The sequence below is a fragment of the Orycteropus afer genome, unplaced genomic scaffold (assembly GCF_000298275.1).
Source record: "Orycteropus afer afer isolate SDZICR_OR568_19922 unplaced genomic scaffold, OryAfe1.0 scaffold00063, whole genome shotgun sequence".
NCBI lineage: Eukaryota > Metazoa > Chordata > Mammalia > Tubulidentata > Orycteropodidae > Orycteropus > Orycteropus afer.
Window position 1 is genome coordinate 7,066,248 of NW_006921650.1, and position 22,998 is coordinate 7,089,245.

Here is a 22,998-nt window from a genome sequence, read left to right on the forward strand (position 1 = left end):
AACCAGAGGGCTGGCGGTTCAAACCCACCAGCCACTCCTCGGAAGGAAGGTTGGGCAATCCTACTTCCGTAGTGATACTGCCTCGGAAACCCAAGGAGGGATCACTATGAGTCAGGTTTGACTCGACGGCACATAACAACAACAACAACAACATCAATAGATCATCTCTATGGATACAGAAAAAGCATTTGATAAATTTCAACATCTTTTCTTGATGAAAACCCTAAGGAGGATTGGAATAGAAGGGAATTCCTCAATATGATTCAGAGCATATATATAAAACCAACAACCAACATTATCCTTAATGGAAAAGAGTGAGAGCTTTCTCCTTGAAACTAGGAACAAAACAAAGATGCCTGCTTTCACCACTTCTATTCAGCAGTGAATTAGAAGTTCTAGCCAGAGCATTAAGACAAGAAAAAGAAATAAACAATGAAAAATGAATGAATAATTAAATAAAAAATGAAAGAAATTTCATTTCTCTGAAAACAGAGAAATGAAATTATCTCTATTTGAAGACAACATAATCTTTAATGTGGAAAATCCCCAAGAACCCACAAGAAAACTTTCAAAGCTAATAGAGAAAAGTTAGCAAAGTTGAAGAGTAAAAGGTCAATAAATTACAATCAGTTGGATTTCTACACAGTTATTGTTGTTGTTGTTGTTGTTGTTATGTGCCATCAAGAAAGACGTGACTCATAGCAACCTCTCCTTGGATTTCCGAGGCAGTACCGCTATGGAAGTAGATTGCCCAACCTTCCTTCCGAGGAGTGGCTGATGGGTTTGAACCGCCAGCCTTCTGGTTTGCAGTCAAGTGCCTCAGGCACTGTGCTACCAGAGCTCCTTTCTATACCGTAGCAATGAGAAATCTGAAAGGGAAATTAGGGAAACAATTCCATTTACTACAGCATCTAAGAGAAGAAAACACATTGGGATAAATCTGACCAGAAGAACTGGATGGAATTCTGCTTTCGTTATTGAACATTTTGCTCACAATATATAGAAAAATTCTGATCAAAAGGGTGAGAATGCAGAACAGATTTTCAAATTCTCATGGACTCTAGATTTCCTGAAGCCATGAAGGTTGGATGAACCCCTGACACTACTACCCTGAGACAATGTTTAAACCTTAAACCAAAAATATCCCCTGAAGTCTTTTTAAAACCAAACAATAGTTTAGCTTATGTAGTAAAAAATATCTGCCTTGAGCTTTATGTTCTTTTAAAAACTATCTATAGAGGACTACACTGGTAACAGCAACTCCAAAGATTACATAGAGGGCAGTGAATTTATGATAATGGGAACAACTCAAAACAAGGAGAGTGAGAATGGCTGTACAACTTAAAGAATAAAATCAATGCTACTAAATGGTACATGTAGAAATTGCTGAACTGGTATGTTTTGCTGTGTATATTCTCAATAAAAACTGTAAAATAAAAAGACCCTCATATCTTTAAATTTAACTTACTCTGTATTTTTTCTATGCCCTGAAAATACATTAAATTACTTTACTTATATATTCTTCTGGATCTTCTATAGAAAGTATTATCCTCATGCTTAGTATGCTTACTTCTAAGCTACTCTATATTTATAGGATAATTAATAAACCACAGATACAAAAATTATAGTAAGAAAAACAAATAGGTTAGTGAAAATAATAGTTTAAAGATATACCTCTATGGTACCATCAATATTCTGTTGAAGACAATTTCCAGGGTAAACTGTTTTCCGTACATCAGATTCAGCAATTACCAGCGAATCAACAGAGACACTAAATATAAATATAAAAGTGCAAAAGAATTAGATGGTTGTGTTTTACTGTTAATCCAAATTTATAATCTGCATAAAATGTGTATTGGCCTTGTTGTTCTTATGTATCATTATGCTGACATCAACCCATAGGGACCCCATGTGACAGAGTGGAACTTCCCTATAGAATTTTCTAGGCTATCATCTTTATCAGAGCAGATTGCTAAATCTTTCTCCTGTGGAGCCAAAAGGTGGGTTTGAACTGTCACCCCTTCAGTTAATAGCTGAATGTGTAACCACTGCACCACCAGGGCTCCTTGTGTCTTGGGGTAGGGAAATAAAGAAAATGATAATTTAAGGGTTATCCAAAAAAAAATAAATAAAAACCTGACTTCTGTAGAGTCGATTTGACTCATAGCAACCCCACCTTGGGTTTCCGAGGCAGTATCTCACAGAAGTAGACTGCCCAATCTTCCTTCTGAGATGTGGCTGGTGGGTTTGAACTTCCAGCCTTCTGGTTAGCAGTGAAATGCCTTTGGCACTATGCCACCCGAGCGTCCATTAAGGGTTATAAGTATTTTAAATTATATAATATTTTGACTAAATGTTCTACCTAAAACTAACACAATTGAATGTTTTAACAGATCACCATTAAATTTTGTGCCATTTTATAAAGTCTACTTTAAAATATTTATTTAAAACAACAACAACAAAACCCAAACCAGTTGCCATCAAGTAAATTCTGACAAATGGTAATCCCATGTGTTTCAGAGAGTAATTGTCCACAATGGGGTTTTCATGGCTGTGACCTTTAGAAGCAGTTTGTCAGCCCTCACCTCTGAGGCTTCTCTTGGGTTCAAACCACCAACCTCCTTGTTAGTTGTTCAGTCCTTAACCCTCTGTGCCACCCAGGGACTCCTTGATCATTAGACAACCAAGCAGAGGAAGTCCAGTCATTACAGGATCATACTTGATATTCCCACAACAAATTAGCCAAGACAAGATATAAAACAAATATACTGCCTAATTTAATCCAGCAGATTAGTAACAATCCGCATCTTTATGTATGTGTTGTAAAATTCCTATAATAAAACATCTGGTTTACACTGACATTTATTTTACACATTTCAAAGATACTCTAATTTCTTGATACTGCTGTACACCACCTCTTTCAAGGAACTTTGCTTTCGCCATTTTTTCTTAAATCAACCACTGTGAGATGATACAATGATTATCATTGAGTTACAAATACTGCTGAATGAAATTACAAGCAGATAGATACTGTGGTAATTAAGGTTATATGTCAACTTGGCTGGGCCTGGTTTTGAGTGGCTGGGCAGCTAGATGTAGTATTCCCCATGATGAAATTGGTAATCAACTCCATGGTGGAATCTATTGTGAGCAGCTGAGTAGCTGCTTTAGGGATGTGGTCTGCTCCCACTATATAAGGAGAAGCTTTAGCAATGATCTGTAGCTTCTGGCACACTTGAATCCTGCCTGCATGTAGGCAAGTCATTGTTCAGCTGCCTGCCAGGTTGTCCACTGATCTTACAACTGTTATTAGACTTGAATCAGTGGTGCTAATACTGTTATTGGACTTGAATTGCGTGGTTTGGTAATACTGGGACTGTGACTTTTTACTTGTCAACCTTGGGTTTGTCAGCCTCAGAAGCCAGCAGCTGCCTGAGTGAAAAAAGCCTCCAGCTTCAGTGGGCCAGAATCAAGAGGTACAGCTGAAGCCCAAGGTTGAGGGGCTTTTACCCAGCCCCTAGAACTTGGCACTTTGAACTTGGACTTCTAGCCTCCAAAACTGTAAAAGAATAAACTGTTTGTTATAGCCACCCATTCATGGTATTTTCTGTTAGAGCAGCATGAAATAACCAAAACAGGTACCTTGGCTGAAGAGAGGACTCGCTAACAACCTGAAGCCTCTTCTGCAAAGAATGTATCTCTGCTCCATAGTTTTCTTCAGCTTCTTTCAATTGCTGCTGCAAAGAGGATGTGAAGTTTTCTAATTCTTGAATTTGCTCTTCCAGTTGTTTAATTTTTTTGATATCTTGCAGAGAAGATAACTTGTTTTTATGATTGACATCTACGTTATATGAATAAAAGAAAATGGACATATCAATACAATTTTTTACTGAAACACCATAATCGCTTTTTTTTTTTTTTTTTTGGCCAAGTATTCATTTTCCGTTGGAAAGAAATGACTTTTTGTGCTAATAACCCAGGTTTCAATTTACATCCATTCTGACTGATGAAAATACAAATAATGCAACTCAAGATTACTCTCCATACTCATGGCTGCAGTATCCCTAACCTTGCCAATTTTACATCTTCAAGCAATTCAGAATCACAGGCTAAGAAGTGGTAATGTGTCTTATCAATGTTGGTGACTAGAAATACCCTCAATCCAGTTACCCAAGACAGAAACCTAGGAATCCTCCCTGATTCTTGCCCCCTTTCACAGCTAACAGAAAGAAGACTGGGCAATCTACTTCCATAGAGATACCGCCTCGGACACCCAGGGAGGGGTCGCTATGAATCAAACTGACTCAATGGCAATAAGTTTGGTTTGGTTTTGACTTTTCACTACCAAAATCAACTAGAGACTACTGCCTACCTCTTTAACTCTTTCTATCCTCAATGACACTGTCTTAAATTAATTTAATATCTTACTGTTTATCAGAATTACTGCCACAGTTGTTTAACTGGTCTTCCCATCACTAATCTTACCTCCCCCAATTAATTCCAATGGTATTATCTTGTTTAAAATCACCAGCAGGTCCTACCACCACTAGTATCAAGCTTGCTTCATTCACAACAAATAAAGCTTTTTCTGATCAAGCTCCTGTCTATCTCTCTGGTTTGACCCCTCCTACATTCTCACACATTTTAAGCTCTCAATTTCCCAAAATGGTTGCAGTCTCTCATACTTCTATGCTTACAACTCTGGAGTCTTCTCCAATTCTAATCTCCCTGTTCCTGCTCACAAACTCACCCTACTCAATCTCCCAGAAGCACTACATATTTCTCCTCTCCTTCCAGTCTCGCACTCATTTTTCGTTTATAGAAATTGTGCTACTGTTTGCTAATAGTTATATTTTCTTTTCATACGTTTTCCTACTGGATTGTGACTTCCATTGGTGATGTCCACTTTCTAAAGCGCTTAAAAGAACGTCCAACAATTTTATGAACAAAAGACCTCAAGACTGGGATATGCAATTGGCTTCTTCTATTGGTTTGTAAGACAATAACAACAACAAAAAAAATAGTGACATGGGGGCTTTAAGTCATACTTATTTATCTATCTTATCATTTTGTTGGGCGCTCTGGCAGCATAATGTCTAAGGCACTTGACTGCTAACCAGAAGGCTGGTGGTTCAAACCCACCAGCCACTCCTCGGAAGGAAGGTTGGGCAATCTACTTCCGTAGTGATACTGCCTTGGAAACCCAAAGGGGGATCGCTATGAGTTGGGTCCTACTCGACGGCACATAACAACAACATCATCATTTAGTCAGAACCATTTACCTGTTTCTTGTGTTTTTATATTCTGTAGCTCTAACTGGTGTATTTTCTGAAGTTCCTTGACCATTTCTTCTTGAGCAGAAATAAGTTCCTCTTTAAGATTGCAAAGAGCTTTATCTTTTTCATTTTCCATATATTCACGAACCTGATCCACATGAGTTGAATAAACCAGAGACAGGCATATGCGTTGGGCTTCCATCTGTAGCTTTAAATCATTCTTAAAGTAAATGTACATACGCATTAGACATTTTAAAATGACAAATCAAATTATTTAATTTTTAATACTCTCTATATATTAACTACAAAGGACAAAAATACATGATAGGTAAAAATTTATGTAAGAGAGCTAAGTCTAATGTTCTTCTCTCTTCATTCTACTGCACTGATCTACTTCTTTTTCTAAGAAAGTTGCATAGTGTTTTCATTACCCTAACTTTACTTTAGTAAATTCTGATATTTGGTATTGCTACTACTGCCTCATCTTTTATTTTTGTTTAAAAATTTTTAAATGTAGAAAAATGCAAATAAACATCTAAGAATTACTATTACAACCCAAATTAACAAAAACTAGGATTCTGTCTTATTTTTTGCTTTAGCTCATTATCCACTCCCTATATATATATTTTTTTAAAAAGAAAAAATAACTATTAAGTAAACTTATAAGAAATAAATACAATTGTTCTACACATGTTCTCATGTATGAGCCCTGATGATGCAATGCTTAAGAACTGGGCTGCTAATCAAAAAAAGACTGGTGGCTCGAGCCCACCAGCTGTTCCACAGGAGAAATATGTGGCAGTCTGCTTCCATAAACATTTACAGCCTTGGGAACCCTATGAGGAGGCAGTTCTAACTTGTACCCTAGGGTCACTGTGAGTTGGAATTGACTCCGGCAGAAACAGGTTTGGTTTTGGTTTGGGGTTCCCATTTGTTCTTCCCCAGATGCAATCATTATCACAAATTTGGTTCATGTTTTTCTCTCATACTACAACTTCTCTATTTATCTATAAACAATGTATTATATTTTGTGCTTGTAATTATTTACATAAATGATATATTTATTTAGTAAACTGCTTTTCTCATTTGATATGCCTCTGAGATCTATCCATGCCAATACAAGTTAGTTTATTTTAACTGTAGTGTAGTATGAATATACCACAATTTATCCATTTACTTTCTGAAAATCAACTTGGTTATTTCTAATTTTTTTGATATTTCAAAATATGCTACTCTTACATATCTCCCCTTGGACACATCTACTAGTGTTTTTCTAGCATAGGGGTTCTCAAATTTCACCATGTATCAGAATCATCTACAACGTTCATTAAAACAGTTAACTGGGACCTACCCCAAAAGTTTCTGACTTAGGTCTAAAGGAAGGCTGAGAATTTTCATTCTAACCTGTTTCTAAGTGATGCTAATGCTGCTGCTCAGGGACTATCCTTTGAGAACTACTAAGAAAAGTAGTTGCTAGATCAAAGATAATATACATTTTTAACTCACATATTTTACCAAATTATAATTATTTGAATATTTTACTTTTGTTGAGAATATACACTGCACAACAAACACCAACTCAATTTCAAACACCAATTCCTTTCTCCACGTACCATTTAGGAAGTGATCACATTCTTCGAGTTGTGCAACTATCCTCACCCTCCTTTTCTTGACTTGTTCCTCCCATTAACATAAACTCACTGCCCCCTACTTAATCTTTTGAGCTGCTGTTACCAATTCAGTCCCATATAAATAGCTCTTAAAAGAGCATACTGCTCAAGGCAGACATTCTTTACTGTTGTTGTTTAGGGTCGTCAAGTTGTCTCTGACTCATAGTGACCCTCTGCACAGCAGAACCAAAAACACTGCCCGGTCCTTTGCCAGCCTCACGACCCTTGTTATACCTGAGCCCATTGTTGTAGCCACTGTGTCAATCTATCTCATTGACCCTTTTTTGTTGACCCTCCACTTTACCAGGCATCATATCCTTCTCCAGGGAATGGTTCCTTCTGACAACATGACCAAAGTAGGTGAGACTAAGTCTGGCCATTCTTGCTTCCAAGGAGCATTCCAGCTGCACTTCTTCCAGGGCAGATTTGTTAGTCCTTTCAGCAGTCCATGGAACTTTTAGCATTCTCCAACACAACTCAAAAGCATCAACTCTTCTTGGGTCTTCCTTATTCATTGTCCAGCTCTCACATGCATAAGAAGCGACTGAAAATACCATGGCTTGGGTTAAGAGCATCTTAGTCTTCAAGGAGACATCTCTGCTCTTCATCATTTTGAAGATGCTAAACTATTGCTTGTTTTTAAGAAGATTCTAGGGGATATTTCTGGTTAAAGGTTTAATGATTATCTCAGGATAAAAGTTTCAGGGGTGTATCCAACTTTCATGGCTCCAGGACATCTGGTGTCCATGAGAATTTGAAATTCTGTTGTGCATTCTCTCTCACCCTTTTGATAGCATTTTTCTATAGACTCTTTGAGAAAACTGTTCAGTAACAATAGCAGGGCACTATCTGGTGGCGTAATGCCTAAGGAATCTGACTGCTAATCAGAAGGCTGGCAGTTCAAACCCACCAGCCACTCCTCAGAAGGAAGGTGGGCAATCTATTTCCATTGAGACACTGCCTTAGAAACCCAAGGAGGGGTTGATATGAATCGGATTCGACTCGACAGCAGTAAGTATCCAAGTCTTCTGGTCTCATGGCAAAGGAAGCAGCTGTTCATGAAGGCAATTAGTCACACATTCCATATCCTACTCCTATTACTGACTTCCATTATTTTTTGTTGCTCCATGCAAACTGACACCAATTATTGTGCCCTGGAACATCCCAGGCACTATACAATGAACTAAGAGGTAGAAGAGAAGCACTAACACATTATTAGGCCAATTAACTGGGCTGTTCCATGAAACCTTCGCCGTAAATCTACAAACCAAGGAAACAAATCCTATGAGGGTTTGGTTGTACACAGTAGCCTCAGCAGCTAGTTTTTTTTTTTTTTTTTCCTCCCATCATCATCGTAAATACATATATATATATATATATATCACAAATTTTACCAAATTATTTATGTGACTGTACAAATATACAGATATCAGCAGTGTGAATACCCATCTCTCCACATCCTTATGAATACATTTTTATTGTTAAGCTTATTTATGCCAATTTTATTAGTATAAAATGCTATTTTATTATTGTGTTAATTTGTAAAATTGAAGTATTTCATGCTTATTGGTCATTTTTGTTTCCTGTTCTGAGATATGTCTATTCATATCTTTTGTTTATTTTCAGGTTTTTCAATCTCTTCTTATGTAAGTATTCTTTATATATTCTTCATATTAATCCTATGTTGTTCATATGTGTCACACATACCTGGTCTTAGTCCTTAAACCATTATTATGGTATCTTTTGTATAAAACAAGCTCTGGTGGCATAGTGGATAAGGCATTTGGCTGTTAACCAGAAGGTCAAGTGGTTCAAACCCACCAGCTGCTCCATGAATAGAAGATAGGGCAAGGCAAGGAAGCCGTGGAATGGGGGTGGCTATGAGTCGGAATCAACTTGATGGCAGTTGAGTTTTGAGTTTTGTGTAAAACAGATAATAAAATTTATTATTTGTTCCTGTGTATTTTTGTCTTCGTTAAAAGTCCTTCCTATCTCAAGATGATGAGGAACCTGTACATAGACCAGGAGGCTGTTATTCAAAAAGAACAAGGGGATCCTATATGGTTTAAAATCAAGAAGGGAATGCATCAGGGTTGTACGCTTTCACCATACTTATTCAATCTGTATGTGGAGCAAATAATCCGAGAAGCTGGACTATATGAAGAACACAGCATCAAGATTGGAGGAGGGCTCATTAACAACCTGCAATAAGCTGATGACACAACTTTGCTTGCTGAAAGTGAGGATGACATGAAGCACTTACTGATGAAGACTGAAGACTACTGCAGTATGGATTACATGACAATATAAAGAAAACAAAAATCCTCACAACTGGACCAATAAGCAGCATCATGATAAATGGAGAAAAGATTGATGTTGTCAAAGACTTCATATTACTTGGTTCTACAATCAACACCAATGGAAGTAGCAGTCAAGGTATCAGATGACGTACAGCATTAGGCAAATCTGCTGCAAAAGACCTCTTCCAAGTGCTGAAGAGCAAAGGTATCTCCTTGAAGACAAAGGTGTACCTCACATAAGCCATGGTATTTTCAATCGCCTCATATGCATGTGAGAGCTGAACAATGAATAAGAAGATCAAAGAATAATTGATGCTTTTGAGTTGTGGTGTTGGCGAAGAACGCAGAAAGTACCATGGACTGCTAAAAGAACTAACATATCTGTCCCGGAAGAAGTGCAGCCAGAATGTTCCTTGGAAGTGAGAATGGCCAGACTTTGTCTCATCTACTTTGGTCAGGTTGTAAGAAGGGATCATTCCCTGGAGAAGGATATCATGCTTGGTAAAATGGAGGGTCAACGAAAAAGGGGAAGGCCCTCAACAAGATGCATTGACACAGTGGCTACAACAATGGGCTCAGGTATAACAAGGATCATGAGGCTTGCACAGGACCGGACAGTGTTTTGTTCTGCTATAGACAGGGTCGCTATGAGTTGGAAACAACTCGACGGCACCTAACAACAACAACAATATCTCAAGATCCTATTTTATTCTGGTCAGCAATCTGGAGATTTTTTTTTTTTAAATAAAGGATAAGGATCTAATTCTCTAACCTTCCATCACCAGTATCAAAAGCCAACTATTTCAGAAAGTATTTATTAAATACTATAAACTTTTCTCATTGATTTGCTTTCTCATTTCACTCAAGGCTGTTCAAGTATTACATCACCAGAGTGGTCCTCTCTGACCAACCCTATATAAAAACAGCACCCACACCCCATCTCTAGTAGATCTGTCTTCTTTCCATGCTTTAATTTTTAATTTTCTTCATAGCACTTACCTCCTGTTATGTTACAGATCTGCCTATCTCATTTAAAGTTTTCCTAACCACCCTAAAATATAAACTTTCTTCTTTATTATATATTTTTATCTGTGTCATATCCCAATGCTTGTAATGTAGTAGAGGCTCATTAAGTATTATTAATACATAATTTTTGGATCTCTTCTATTATATCCCAAAACTTCACAAGGGTCTTGGTAAGTTTTGGAACTTCCATTATGTTCCATTGATCTATTTGTCCATCTGTGCATCAAAACCATACTGTCTCTACTATGATGTTGTAATAAGTCTTGACATCAGAAAAGATAAATTACCCCCATTTTAATTCTTCTAGTATTGTCTTAAGGAGCTCTGGTGGCATAGTGCCTAAAGCATTTGACTGCTAACCAGAAGGTTGGAAGTTCTAACCTGCCAGCCACTCCACAGAAGGAAGACTGGGTAATCTACTTCCATAAAGATTGACTGCCTCAGAAACCCAAAGCAGGTCACTATGAGTTAGAATTGACTCGATGACAGTGAGTTTGTTTTTTGTTTTTTTTTCAAGGACTGTCTTGAATATTCATGAATATTTTCACTTCTACATCAATTTGAGCAACCACTATTCAAGATCCATGAAAAATCTTGCTGTAATTTTTGTGTGTGTGTGTGTGATTTGGGTGAAAATTTACAGAGCAAATTCACTTTCCATATAGCAGTTCACATACACTTTGTCTCATGACATTGACCACAATTCAGCACAATGCAAAAGCTCCTCTCCCACTTCCTCCCCGTAGTTACCTTTTCCCTGTGTCTATCCCTCCATGCACCCCTGCCCCCTGAGCTGTCTCCCTGTGCATAAATAGCCCTTCTTTCTCCCATGACTATTCTCTCCAAGGAGTGTATTTAACTCAGGTAAACGTTCAACTCCTATGCCAGTCTTTTGCTTGGCTAGTAGCCACAGGTGTGGGTTCAGTTCCAGACCTGAAGGGCAGCTAGGGGCCATGGTCTCAGTAGTTCCACCAGGCTCTATCAGATCAGCGAACCTGGTCTCCCTTTTTTTTTCCAAATGATTTTGAGTTTTGTTCCACATTGTTCTCTCTCTCTATCCAGGATCTCCTACATAGATCTGCCTCTGAGTGGTTGACAGTGGTAGCCGGGCACCATCTAGTTCTTCTGGTCTCATAGTCGTATAGGCTGCAGACTGGATGGTGTACCAGATGCTAGGACTAATTCTTTCTATGAATCTTTGGCTTTTTTCATTCTTCTTTGCTCTGGACAAGGAGTGACCCATCATTGCATCTAGATGTCTGCTTGCAAGCTTTTAAGATCCTAGTCGCTACTCACCAAAGTAGGAGGTGGAACAATGTTTTGTGTAGTATGCTATGCCAATTGAGCTTGATGTCCCCTGCGACTATGGTCCTGAACCCACAGGTTCAACTACTCAGTCCCTCTTGGTAGCTGGCTGTGACCAAGACCTTGCTGTAATTTTGACTGGAACTACATGGAATATAGAGATTAATTTGGAGAAACTGACATCTTTCTTTATATCTTTCCACTATGAATAATTTTACTCTTAAAATTATATACTAATGGAAGTGAAAAGTGAAAAAGACATTGTACAAAAAGTAAACAATCCACCTCTCAGTACCATGAATTCAGAATTCACAGTGTCTAAGGTTGTGACTTGATGGACAGTGGGTGAGAACTGCAGAAATAACAGCATTGAGAAACACTTAAAAGATTTGGTAATATGCTCTGACCTTTGCTGCTGCTGTTGTTATGTGCCGTCGAGTCGGACCTGACTTATAGCGACCCCTCCTTGGGTTTCTGAGGCAGTATCACTACAGGAGTAGATTGCCCCATCTTCCTTCCAAGGAGTGGCTGGTGGGTTTGAACTGCCAGCCTTCTGGTTAGGAGTCAAGTGCTTTAAGCCCTAAGCTCTGACCTTTAAGTAACTGTATTACATAGAGAACTCTCTAGTGGAAAAAGTACTGCACAGTAAATTACAAAAGGCTGAAAATGTATTTTGGACTTTTGTTCACTTGAAATTTTCATACCTAATATATTTTATGTAGTTAATGTCAAGGAGAGGGTATGTGAATGCCACTGATATGTCTTCCGTAGAGAATAAAATTCTTATTTAGGAAATTTAACTGTCTTGACAGCTGAACTTCAAATTCAGGTTCTGTCTCATTTAATTTTTTTTTTAATTAAATCATTTCTGGCATTTGTGGGATCTCTGGTGGCGTAGTGCCTAAGGCATCTGACTGCTAACCAGAAGGCTGGCGGTTCAAACCTACCAGCCACTCCTTAGAAGGAAGACTAGGCAATCTACTTCCGTAGAGATACCTCCTCAGAAACCCAAGGAGGGGTCGCTATGAGTTGGAATCGACTCAACGGCAGTGAGTTTGAGGGTCTTTTGGTCTGGCACTTTTAGGAGCAACTAGCACACATTATTGTTTTTAAAATGTTCCAGACATTTAAGAGATCATTAATAGTTAAGCAATTTAAATTTCTTGACTCTAGTTAGGTTATTAAAAATGTGAAATATCTCCACATTTTGTATACGCTCATAATGTGGATGTATTTATTAGAAATAAAAAGAGTAAACTTTCCAATGGCTTCCTACTGTACTCAGACTAAAATCTCAACTTCCTACAGAGTCTGCAAGGCTCTTTAAGACCTGGTTTCTTCCTCTTTCTTCAAAGTCTTCTTTTACTTTGTTCCTCTCTCAAATTTAACCCAGGTCATCATCTCATCCCTCAAATTTACCACGCTCATTATCTTGTCTTTAAAACTGCTCTCATCTCCGTGAGGCAGGCTCCTTCCTGTCATTCAGTTCTCAGATCCACTGTCAAATCCTCCTAGATACCTTTCTTGACCGCCCTATTTAATGTTGCCCCCACTCTATTCTCTATCAAGACTATCAAGAATGTTTTATTTTTCTCATAGTAGTTATAGCTACTTGTCACTACACTCTTGTTTCTTCATTTATTGCCTGCCTCTCCTCCAGAATATGCTCTTTGAGAGCAGGAAACTACTCTCTCTTGCTCACCATTATATTTTTATAGCTAGCAATAAGTATTTGTTGCACAAATGAAGAAACAGATAAAGCTTTAGTTAACACCTTAATACAGTGGATCCCCCATGGAATTTTCTTGTTACCTCCAATGTCAACATAAACAGTCAGGAGTGCTCTATTATTACTCAAATTATATGCATTCTTAATACTTTAGCTATATATAAAATTAATATTGTCTTTTTCTTCAAGTTAACAAGACAGAGAAAAATCTAGGGTTTAAATAGATTTTTTTTTTCAGGGAAATACAATTTCTTAACTTTGGAACAATTACATAAAGTACTAAAAAGCTTAAGAGTTAATTTTCAGTTGTTGAACACTGACAATCCCAGTATGGAAAAAAAATTCTAAAACAAGTATTTTGTGACATTACAAGCAGAATGTACAACAGATTAATCAAAAGAAAAGCAACAATGTTTAAGAAACAAACAGATAAAATAAATGACAGACCCAAATGGTGGGTCCACTTTAATTCTCTTATAAAAATATTAACTTATGCATTATGAAGATGAAAACGTCTTCTACTATGAAATGTCCATTTTTACTTTACCATATACAAACAAGTAAACATACCTGCTCTGATTTAAGCACACTGAGTTCCTGCTGAAGTTTATTTTCACCAAGTTCAGTTGCCTCAAGCACTGATTCATTTGTCACTGGTGGCAAGTGATCCAAAAATAATTGTTCCTGCTGGCTTTCTTTCCCAAGAGTCCTATTTTCAAAAGGTATTTTCTCTTCTTCCATTACTTTTGATTCTTCACCAAAACCTTTATTTATTTTACAAAGCGGCTCTCTAGAATCCTCGTTTGTCATAGTCACAACTTTGTCTTTAGAAGAACTTGACTGAACACTAAACACATTTACATCCTCTGTCCTGTTATGATTGATTATGATTTCTAGCTCTCTACATCTCAGTAAAACTTGCTCCTTCTCTTGCTTTAAAGATTTAACTTCTTCACTTAGAACATTAATCTCACCATGTTTTTGTTTTAATTGTTCAGAAAGATCAGACAATCTCTCTGATAGTTCTAATTTTTCTCGCTTGGTGACCTCAAGTTTTTCCATAAGTTCTGTGGTATCTTTCTCAACCACCTCACCAATTTCCATCATTTCTGCTGTAACAGTTTTATCATCGTCAAAGACTGAACTTTTGATTTTTACTGTAGTTGGATTTATTTTCTGCAAATGATGAAGCTCCTCATTAAGTGCTTTAAGCTTACTTTTATACTCTACTTCTTGTTTGTTTTTACTGTCCTCTAAATCGGTTTTCACTTTGAGAAGGCAAGCATACTCCTCCTGTAACTCTTGGTAGTTAACTTCAAAGTTTTTTTCAGCAAATGAAAAAGTGTTCCTTTGTTTTTCAATCTCTTCATTTAGCTGAATACATTGTGTTTTGAGGTTTTTGTTTTCCTCTGTAAGTGTATCTATTTCCTTTTGCCAGCTACTATCTATAGATTTAGAATTGCTGGAGTCCATGAAAATGAATCTTTCTTCTTGATTAACAGGAGTATATATTTTTAAAATGTCTTCAAGAGCTTTCTTTTCATCTTTAAGAATGCTATTCTCTGCTTCAAGTTGTATAAATTTTTCTTGAAGGTCATCCTCTCTTTCTTTCATTTGTTTCTGCAATAATTCAGTTTTAAGTTGTAATTCCTGAACTTCTTGTTCAAGAGTACCTTTTTCCTTTTCTTCTTGTCTGAGTATTTCAATTTCTTTTAGAAGTTCGTTGATCTGAAGAGTCATTTCTTCTGATTTTGAATTCATAAGAGATTGCTGTAAATCTTTTAGCTTAGAAATTTCCAAAATTAATTGATTTTGCTTAGTTATCAAATTGTCTTTTTCAAACTGCATGGTTTCTATTTTCTGACTCATTTCATTCTCTAACCGATCTATCTGCTGTTTATAGTGAATCCCTAAATTATCTTTAAGTTTTTCAACATTTAATCGATGTTCGATTTCTAAATCTTCCTTCAGTTTGGAAAGTTCTTCTTCATGACTGAACAGAAGTTGTGTTCTTAGCCTTTCTAATTCAGCTTCTTGGGATTCAGCCATTCTGTCTAACACAGCATTCTTTTCTCTTTCTAACATTTCAAGTTTTATCTTGTAATTTGTGACCTCTGCTTCATGTTTTAATTCTAGTTCCTTCCTCGATTCAGATGCAGAAACAATCTCGGCTTTCAAATCCTCCACAGTACCAAGAGACTTATATGCTTCATTGAGTTTACTTTCATGATCAGCTATTGTCTGTCTAGCTCTCTGAATTTGGTCCCTTGAAAAGCTTAATTCATCCAATAGGTCTTCAAGTTGTCTCTGTAGAGCAGACTTTTCTCCTGAAATTACTCCTAGCTCTTCCTTAAATTTTTCCTTTTGAGAGTTAGTATCTTGCAACTTTATATTCAGTTCATTTATTGCCACATTCATTAACTTTATTTGATCTTCATTAACTGTAATATTTGGATGCGACCTTAAAGCATTCTCCATTTCTCCCTTATGTCGTGTTTTAAGTTCCTCTATTTGTGACATGTGCTGCTTTATTAACTCTTGTTTCATCTGCACTATCTGCTGCCCATACATTTCATCCAGCTCTGCCCGGAGTCGTTCTAACTTTCGTTGTGTTTCTTGTTCCATTCTTTGTACAATTTCATTTTCAAATTGGCTATCTTTATGATTTCTCTTTTGAAGTTCTTCAACCGTCCCCATTAACTGTTTCACTTCCTCAGAACACTGTCTTTGTTTTTGTTTAGAATTACTCAGCTCCACTTTCATGTTTTTTATCTCTTGGTTCTTTTGTACAACCTGTTCCTGTAATTCTTCCAGTAGTTTATCAGCAGCTGTTAGTTTATCCTTTAGCTCAAGAGTTTTGTTTTCTTCTTCTATTATTTTTGTATTTAATTCTTCAATGATTGTCTCCTTTTCCTGTATTTCTTTCTTAGTAGAGTTTTCTACTTTATTTTGTTCCTTAGAAAGAAAAAAATGAAAATATAAGAATGGCATTTTTAGCTTCTGGCAACTGATATCACTTAACTCCTTTACCAAAAGACTGATAGAAGTCAGCTTTTTACATAATGCTATGCAAAGTAACTGTTGGATTTGCTCCTCAATTTCTCTAAAAACTAAGAGGTTTGTGTTTCCAGCTCTGAAATGAACAAATACTATAATAGTTTTGGCCTTCTTGTAAAGAAGAAATTTCTTTACATTGCTCTAAGCCTACAAGTAAAAGGCCAGATTCTATGCTATATAAATTAACCAAAGCAATGAGTGCTATCCTCTGCAATCCCTTGAGAGAAATCCTGTAGCTTTTCTCTTGGCATCACACAGCCCATCCTATGCTATCCTGTGTTATTACCAAGTGCTAAGACTTCTTACTTTAATTTTTACACTACACTATGACATTAGTAAGGCATTTTAATCTCTTTAAATCCTAGTGTTTTCATCTGTACAATAGTTTGTACAGATATTTCCTCTAGCTCATAAGATACGTTCTAAAGCAAAATGAAATAATATGTATTATTTTATTTTAATGTTCTACATACAAATGCAATATATTTATATATGAGAAAAAAATCTGTAAGACATTTGGAAACTATTGGAAAGTAAAATCAGATTAGCCAACTAAGTTAAACTCTTAAGTAACTAATGTAAAAAAATGTTAACATTGTTACAAAAATCTAACTTTTCTATTACCTAATTTTCTATAGAGAAAAAAATTTGTAAAACAGCATCACTCAATTCAAAATAGTCCAACACCTCATATAATTACAAACAACCAGAATTCTGCATTCAAATACTGAATACAAATTTAGTATTTACTTTTCATAGTATCATTTATTTCAAACATACATGATTTTAGACCACTTACTTTGTGCTGAAAAAAAGGCAGTCCTGTGGTCAAGGATATGACTACTTTGTTTTTTGGCATGAGAATGGAGAGATGGGAATAATATACTTCTTGCCTATGACTACTGCACGCTAGGAATTTCAGAGTATTAAGACAATGAGAATGAGCTATGATCATCAATACAGTCTTCTAGGGGACCAAGACAGATTAAATTATTACCCTAATTGCACTTAATAAATGCTAGCTAATATTTTTCTTATCCAAATATTGTTTATAAAAATTTTATAAAAGTACTGTATTACATATATCTATTTTTCTAATTAAAACCTCTAACATTTCATTTTGTTTTGAAAATATTTTTGGAATTTCAAAACAATAGCTAAAATAAACAGAAATACCTTTACATGAAAAAAAGAAAGCATAGAAATTCTGGTTAAATATTTAGATCCTCCCAAGAATTTGGTTTAACATGGGCTGATTGTTTTCAAGGAATTCAATTATGAATATTATCTTAAAAACAGTATTACTGTGAGACTACTAACTGTTTTTGAAATAAACTATTTCATATGTTTCAAAAGTTTTGTTAATTATGAAATTTTGTGATCACGTACACAAAAAAGATAAACACTTTCATAAAAAACTTGAAGTTAACTGCAAAGCTACTGTAAATTGGTTGATTGCCTTAAAATAAACATACCATTTCATATGCTCTAATTTTCTCTTGTAAGAAACTAATTTGCATTTTGAAACCTTCTTTCTTTTTTTGATAATCTTCTAATAGGTGGTCTTGTTCTTCCAGCTGTTGCTGATGACTGAGGATTTGCTGTTTTGCTTGCAGTAAATCTGCAGCTGTGCTACTATGAGTGCTGTTTCTCAGAGTTTCACTAGCCTGTAACTTAAAAACAGAAAGAAAACCAAAGCATTAAAGCTGTGAAGCAACTGCAGTAGGGACCATAAACCTTTTGGAGTATTACTCAGCTCATAATTGCTCTTTGGGAACTATACTGGGTTTACATTTGTGAGAGCCCACCAAACATACTGCCATTGCTGAATAGCTCAATAATGGCATATTACTCAAGTTGAACCACTGAGAGTCTCTTTTTCATGAAAGAAAAAGGGAAAGTAGGTCTAGTAAGAGAGATAAGAATCAGACAGACATGCAGAAGAGAAGTGGGGGCTGAATGACCTTATTTTCCAGATTTCTGATGACTTTCCAGTCTTTAGTTCCAATCCCTTTCAAGCACCTAACGGTATCTCTGCCCCTGAACTTGATAAAATAATCTTGTATCCTTACATTAAATTCCTCTCTTCTGCTTAAACTATCTCAAATTGTTTTCTGTTACTTGCCATCAGAAACCCTGTTTAATACAAGATTCCTATGGCTCTAATTACAGGTAAGTGGAATGCTTCTAATCTAGTTACCAACTGTAGAACTTAATTGAAATAAAACTATACCAGGATTGGCAAAGCTCGGATGTGATTACAGGTTCATTTCTGTAAAACTACCATCAGCCTCATAAGGCTTTGCATGATTCCAAAACAGAGTCAGAAGCATTAAAAAAAAAAAACTAACAGCAAGAAATCATTCAAGGAGTATGAAATGCCTTAGGCACTATGCCACCAGAACTCCAGATAATAATAGATATTTACTAGTTTTTCCACATGATAACTAATAAACAAATGGCTCAAACAAATTTAGATTTGGTGTGGAAAGTATAAACATAAAACAAATCACTACGGAAAGTCTAATAAATTTTCTTCTATGAGTAATACTTACATGTTGGAATTGAATCTGTAATTTTTGACTTTGTTCTGTCAATTCTAAAAATTCTCTCATTGTCTCATCCTTTTCTTTTCTTGCCTGCTGCAAATTAGCAGTGAGCTGGGTTATGATACCATCTCTTTGTTTAATGGCAGCTTCAAATTCTTGTAACTAAAGGAATCCAGTGGAAAAGAAAAAGCGTTAGACTTATTTTTTAAACAAATTATGACTATAGGCAACTGTTCTTCAAAAATATGACATTCCAAATCATCTGTATGAGATCAGTCAACATTTACCCTGAAGTAAAGATGAGAAAGTAAGTAGGTAGGAGGACAGGGAAGCTAGATTAATGGAAAGGGAATAGACAGAATACAAACAATGAGAATACTGACACACTGTGAAAAATGTAACCAATGTCACTGAACAATGCGTACAGAAATTATTAAATTGAACCCTAATATGCTGTGTAAACTATCACCAAAACTGAACTAAACATATTACAAATACATATATCTTTATGGGATTCGTATTGTTAATAGACTTCTTACAATTTGTAAAGCAGTTGCTTTCATATTTGAAAATCTGAAGCAATAGCTTTTGTTTTCAAACACTGAGAAAATTACCTGAACTAACTGTCAGGAAAAATACATTAGATCTGGCTTATCCATGTATCTACTTCCAGAAGGACAAGTGCCTTTCCCTTTAGAGGACCCCCAGTCTTGTTTCTAGGTAATACCATCATTTAATTCCCTTGTTTCTAGAGAGGATAAAACTGAAATGTACTCTGTCATCCTCATCAATGTCCTATTTTACTTAATCATAACTGACTGCCACAGACAACAGATGTCACTCTAACCATTAAGAGGTTACTTACAAGGACTCACTGACATTTTAATGGGCCTAAGTTATAATATTTTGAGGTGGTTTCTCTCAGGCTAGTTACCAAGTATCTATCCTACTGAAGTTAACTTCAGCCTAGATATCTCATACAACTAAATAAAATAATCCACATTATATTAGCCCTGTAAATGGAATCCTAGTTTTAAACTGGGTTTTTAAATGGTATGTTTACGGACAAATATTATAAGATGACTTTAATTTACCATTCAAAAAATCCCATCTTTAAACTAAACTATATATAAACACACACATACACACACACCCCAAACTAAACCAAACACACTGCCGTCAAGCCAAACCCAACTCATAGTGACCCCTCCTTGGGTTTCCGAGGCAGTATCACTACGGAAGTAGATTGCCCAACCTTCCTTCCAAGGAGTGGCTGATGGGTCTGAACCACCAGCCTTCTGGTTAGTAGTCAAATGCCTTAGGCACTACGCCACCAGAGCTCCCACATACACACACACACAAAACCCACTAGTAGCCTTGGTGGTGCAGTAAAGTGCTTGGCTGCTAACCAAAAGGTTAGTGGTACAAACTCACTAGCTGCTCCATGAGAGAAAGATGTGGCAAGCTGCCTCCTTAAAGATTTATAGCCTTGAAAATCCTATGGGACAGTTCTACTCTATCCTATAGGGTCACCAATAATCAAAACTGATTTACAGTAGTGGGCTTTTATCTATACCATCATTCAAATTTCCTATTTCTGTTTTTCTGAGTAGCAAACCAAAAGCCACAGAAGGCCGACATACCTGTTGTAGTCCTTCAGTTCCACAGGTGGCCCTCATTTCTTCTAGTTCTCTGTTTAGCTCTTCAATTTCATGCTGTTTCCCAGCCAATTCATTTTCCATCATTTCTAGATGAGTCTGAGTATATTGTGCTCCATGCTCAGAATATGAATCATCAATACCAAATTCTTCTTCCTAAATCAATTCAAGATTTTAATAATTCAATACCAGAAACATTTCTCTGGGAGAGGGATTCAAATATTAAATTCTACAGCAAAATCTACTTTAAAACATCATTTATAACCTGGGAATTTACTGGTGTGGCAACCTACTTGGTTGTTAATGTGATATGTACCTCAAGAACATAAACAAGTTATCTGCAAATTCACAATCAAGTTTTATAACAAAAAGTGAGAAATTTTGTTCTGTTAAATGTTAAAAGCATTTAGAAATCACACACAAAAAGTACATGCAGGAAAAACCTCTGTTAGTAAGCCAGGTAGTTTTAAAAACAGTTTAAAACATTAGTATCATGAGCAGTTTCATATACTATACCATTAATAAATTTGTAGACTTTTCTGTTCTCACCACAAAACTGCAACCATTTACCTGTATAAAAACAATTTCCTGATATATTATAATTTTAGACAGAATTTTATTTAAAGCTAAGAATTACATTCTGTATTCATGTGTTTTAATACATCCAGGGAAAATGCCTCTTTGGCAAAAATGGATATAGGTATTAAATTTAACTGAAGTATCTGAAAGACATGATAATTTCAAATGCTAATCATCCCTCAAACATCTGAGGGTTTACAATGCAAAAGATGCTGTACTAAACACTTTCATTTAAGTGAATTAAAGTTCAAACTCAGTGCAGTTCCTATTTGTCTCCTTCAGAAGGATGACTATAAACCTCAAGTTACTAGATCGTTTCTACAAAATGCTTCCTTAAAATCATTTAAATAATTGTTTTTGATTAAGCCCTATCCATTTTCAAGTAAAACAGTCTACTGGTACAATCTCCTTGAAAGGTGGTGTACAGGTTAAAAGGTAGGTATGGATGAAGAAGTGAGAGATGCTCCCCAAAATTCTGTTAAGGAAACAACACTGAGATAGCTATGCCAACCCTGAACCACATGGAGGTTTTCTGTAACATCACTGCCTGCTTCCTTTACATACATTTAGTAAGGAATTACTTAATGGAAGTCTCCAAGGCTGACCTAGTAAGAGATTAATTTCAGATTAAACCATTCAACAACCCCTCCTTTCCCCATTAACACTACAAAAATGAACTTTATCCCTGCCCACATCTTAATTATTCACCATCCTAAGCTAAAAGAATTCAAGTTAATGGAGTGTTTACTATTGAAATACGTAAGATAGAGTACCTCAGAATAAGGACTAGACCAAAATGGGCCAGAACACTTTAAAAAGTGAACATCCTAATTAAGAGTTGTTTATCAAAATTTGATTCCTTTTTATTTATCCTAAGGATAATTTCTGAAAAAACAAAACTTAAGGGGGAAAAAAAAAAAAACACCTTTAAGTTAACAAAATACTGCAATTTGTGAAAGCCATCAGAAGACAACAGTAGCAACTTTATTAAGATGATGAATATCAAGTCACTTAAAATACTTTCAAATTAAATACTTTTAAATTTAAATTAGCTTTTCTTGATTCTGAAATTAAATATTTTGGTAAGTTTCTACTAAAATTTTTACTTCAGAATAATAATGTAATGAAATGGATTTTTAAGAATATCTTCAAATATCCTGTGAAGCAACCAATACCCCTTTCAATTATACAAATTAATCCTCTGCTTGTAATCACAGTACTAATACACTGCATAATCAACATTCAACCCAATTTTTCTCTAATTTAGTAACAAGATTTCAAAAACAAAATTACAGTTCAGCAACTCATATGTACTGGATTCTTAAAATGCTGTATAACCTTCTTTTTTTTTTTTTTTCAGGATATTTGCTTTATTACAGTGGTCTGGAACCAAACTCACCATATATCTGAGGTCTGCCTGTATATGTAAACATCAATTCTAATGCAAGTTGTTCAGAATGTCATATGTATCCATTCTCTTGCTCTCTCTAGGTTGTATAACCTTTTTAAAAACTTAATTTTAAGTTGTTACAGTAATTGTGAAAATCTTGTCGATACTAATAAATTTTAGAAATTTAATATCATGTAAATAGGCAATAAAAAATTATTCCCCAGAAATAAATGAAAATTAATTATATTCCAAAGTTAGAATAAGGATCATTAATAGTTCTTTTTTTTTTTTAGGCTAAAATGTTTCAATGTTCATGAATTAAAAGTCTACATATTGTAAATATGTCAGTTCTGCCAAACTATCTATAGATTCAATGACATTCCAGTTAAAATCTTGACAAATTTTCTGGAAAACATAATTTAAAGAATGGAGTTGCAAAGGTCAATTAATAGCTAAAAC

At 35.6% G+C, this 22,998-nt stretch overlaps 1 protein-coding gene across 1 annotated transcript in view; it reads right to left on the reverse strand.

The window, feature by feature from the left end:
- AKAP9 (A-kinase anchoring protein 9) overlaps nucleotides 1-22,998 on the reverse strand; it is a 170,053-nt gene that overhangs the window by 106,814 nt on the left and 40,241 nt on the right. The window contains exons 4-11 of the mRNA XM_042780806.1: nucleotides 21,087-21,140; nucleotides 20,556-20,726; nucleotides 18,919-19,074; nucleotides 17,839-18,036; nucleotides 13,877-16,261; nucleotides 5,283-5,496; nucleotides 3,643-3,841; nucleotides 1,675-1,771 (exon numbers count right to left, since the gene is read on the reverse strand). Of these exons, the coding sequence (XP_042636740.1) occupies nucleotides 1,675-1,771; nucleotides 3,643-3,841; nucleotides 5,283-5,496; nucleotides 13,877-16,261; nucleotides 17,839-18,036; nucleotides 18,919-19,074; nucleotides 20,556-20,726; nucleotides 21,087-21,140 (3,474 nt within the window). The remainder of the gene's footprint in view (nucleotides 1-1,674; nucleotides 1,772-3,642; nucleotides 3,842-5,282; nucleotides 5,497-13,876; nucleotides 16,262-17,838; nucleotides 18,037-18,918; nucleotides 19,075-20,555; nucleotides 20,727-21,086; nucleotides 21,141-22,998) is intronic.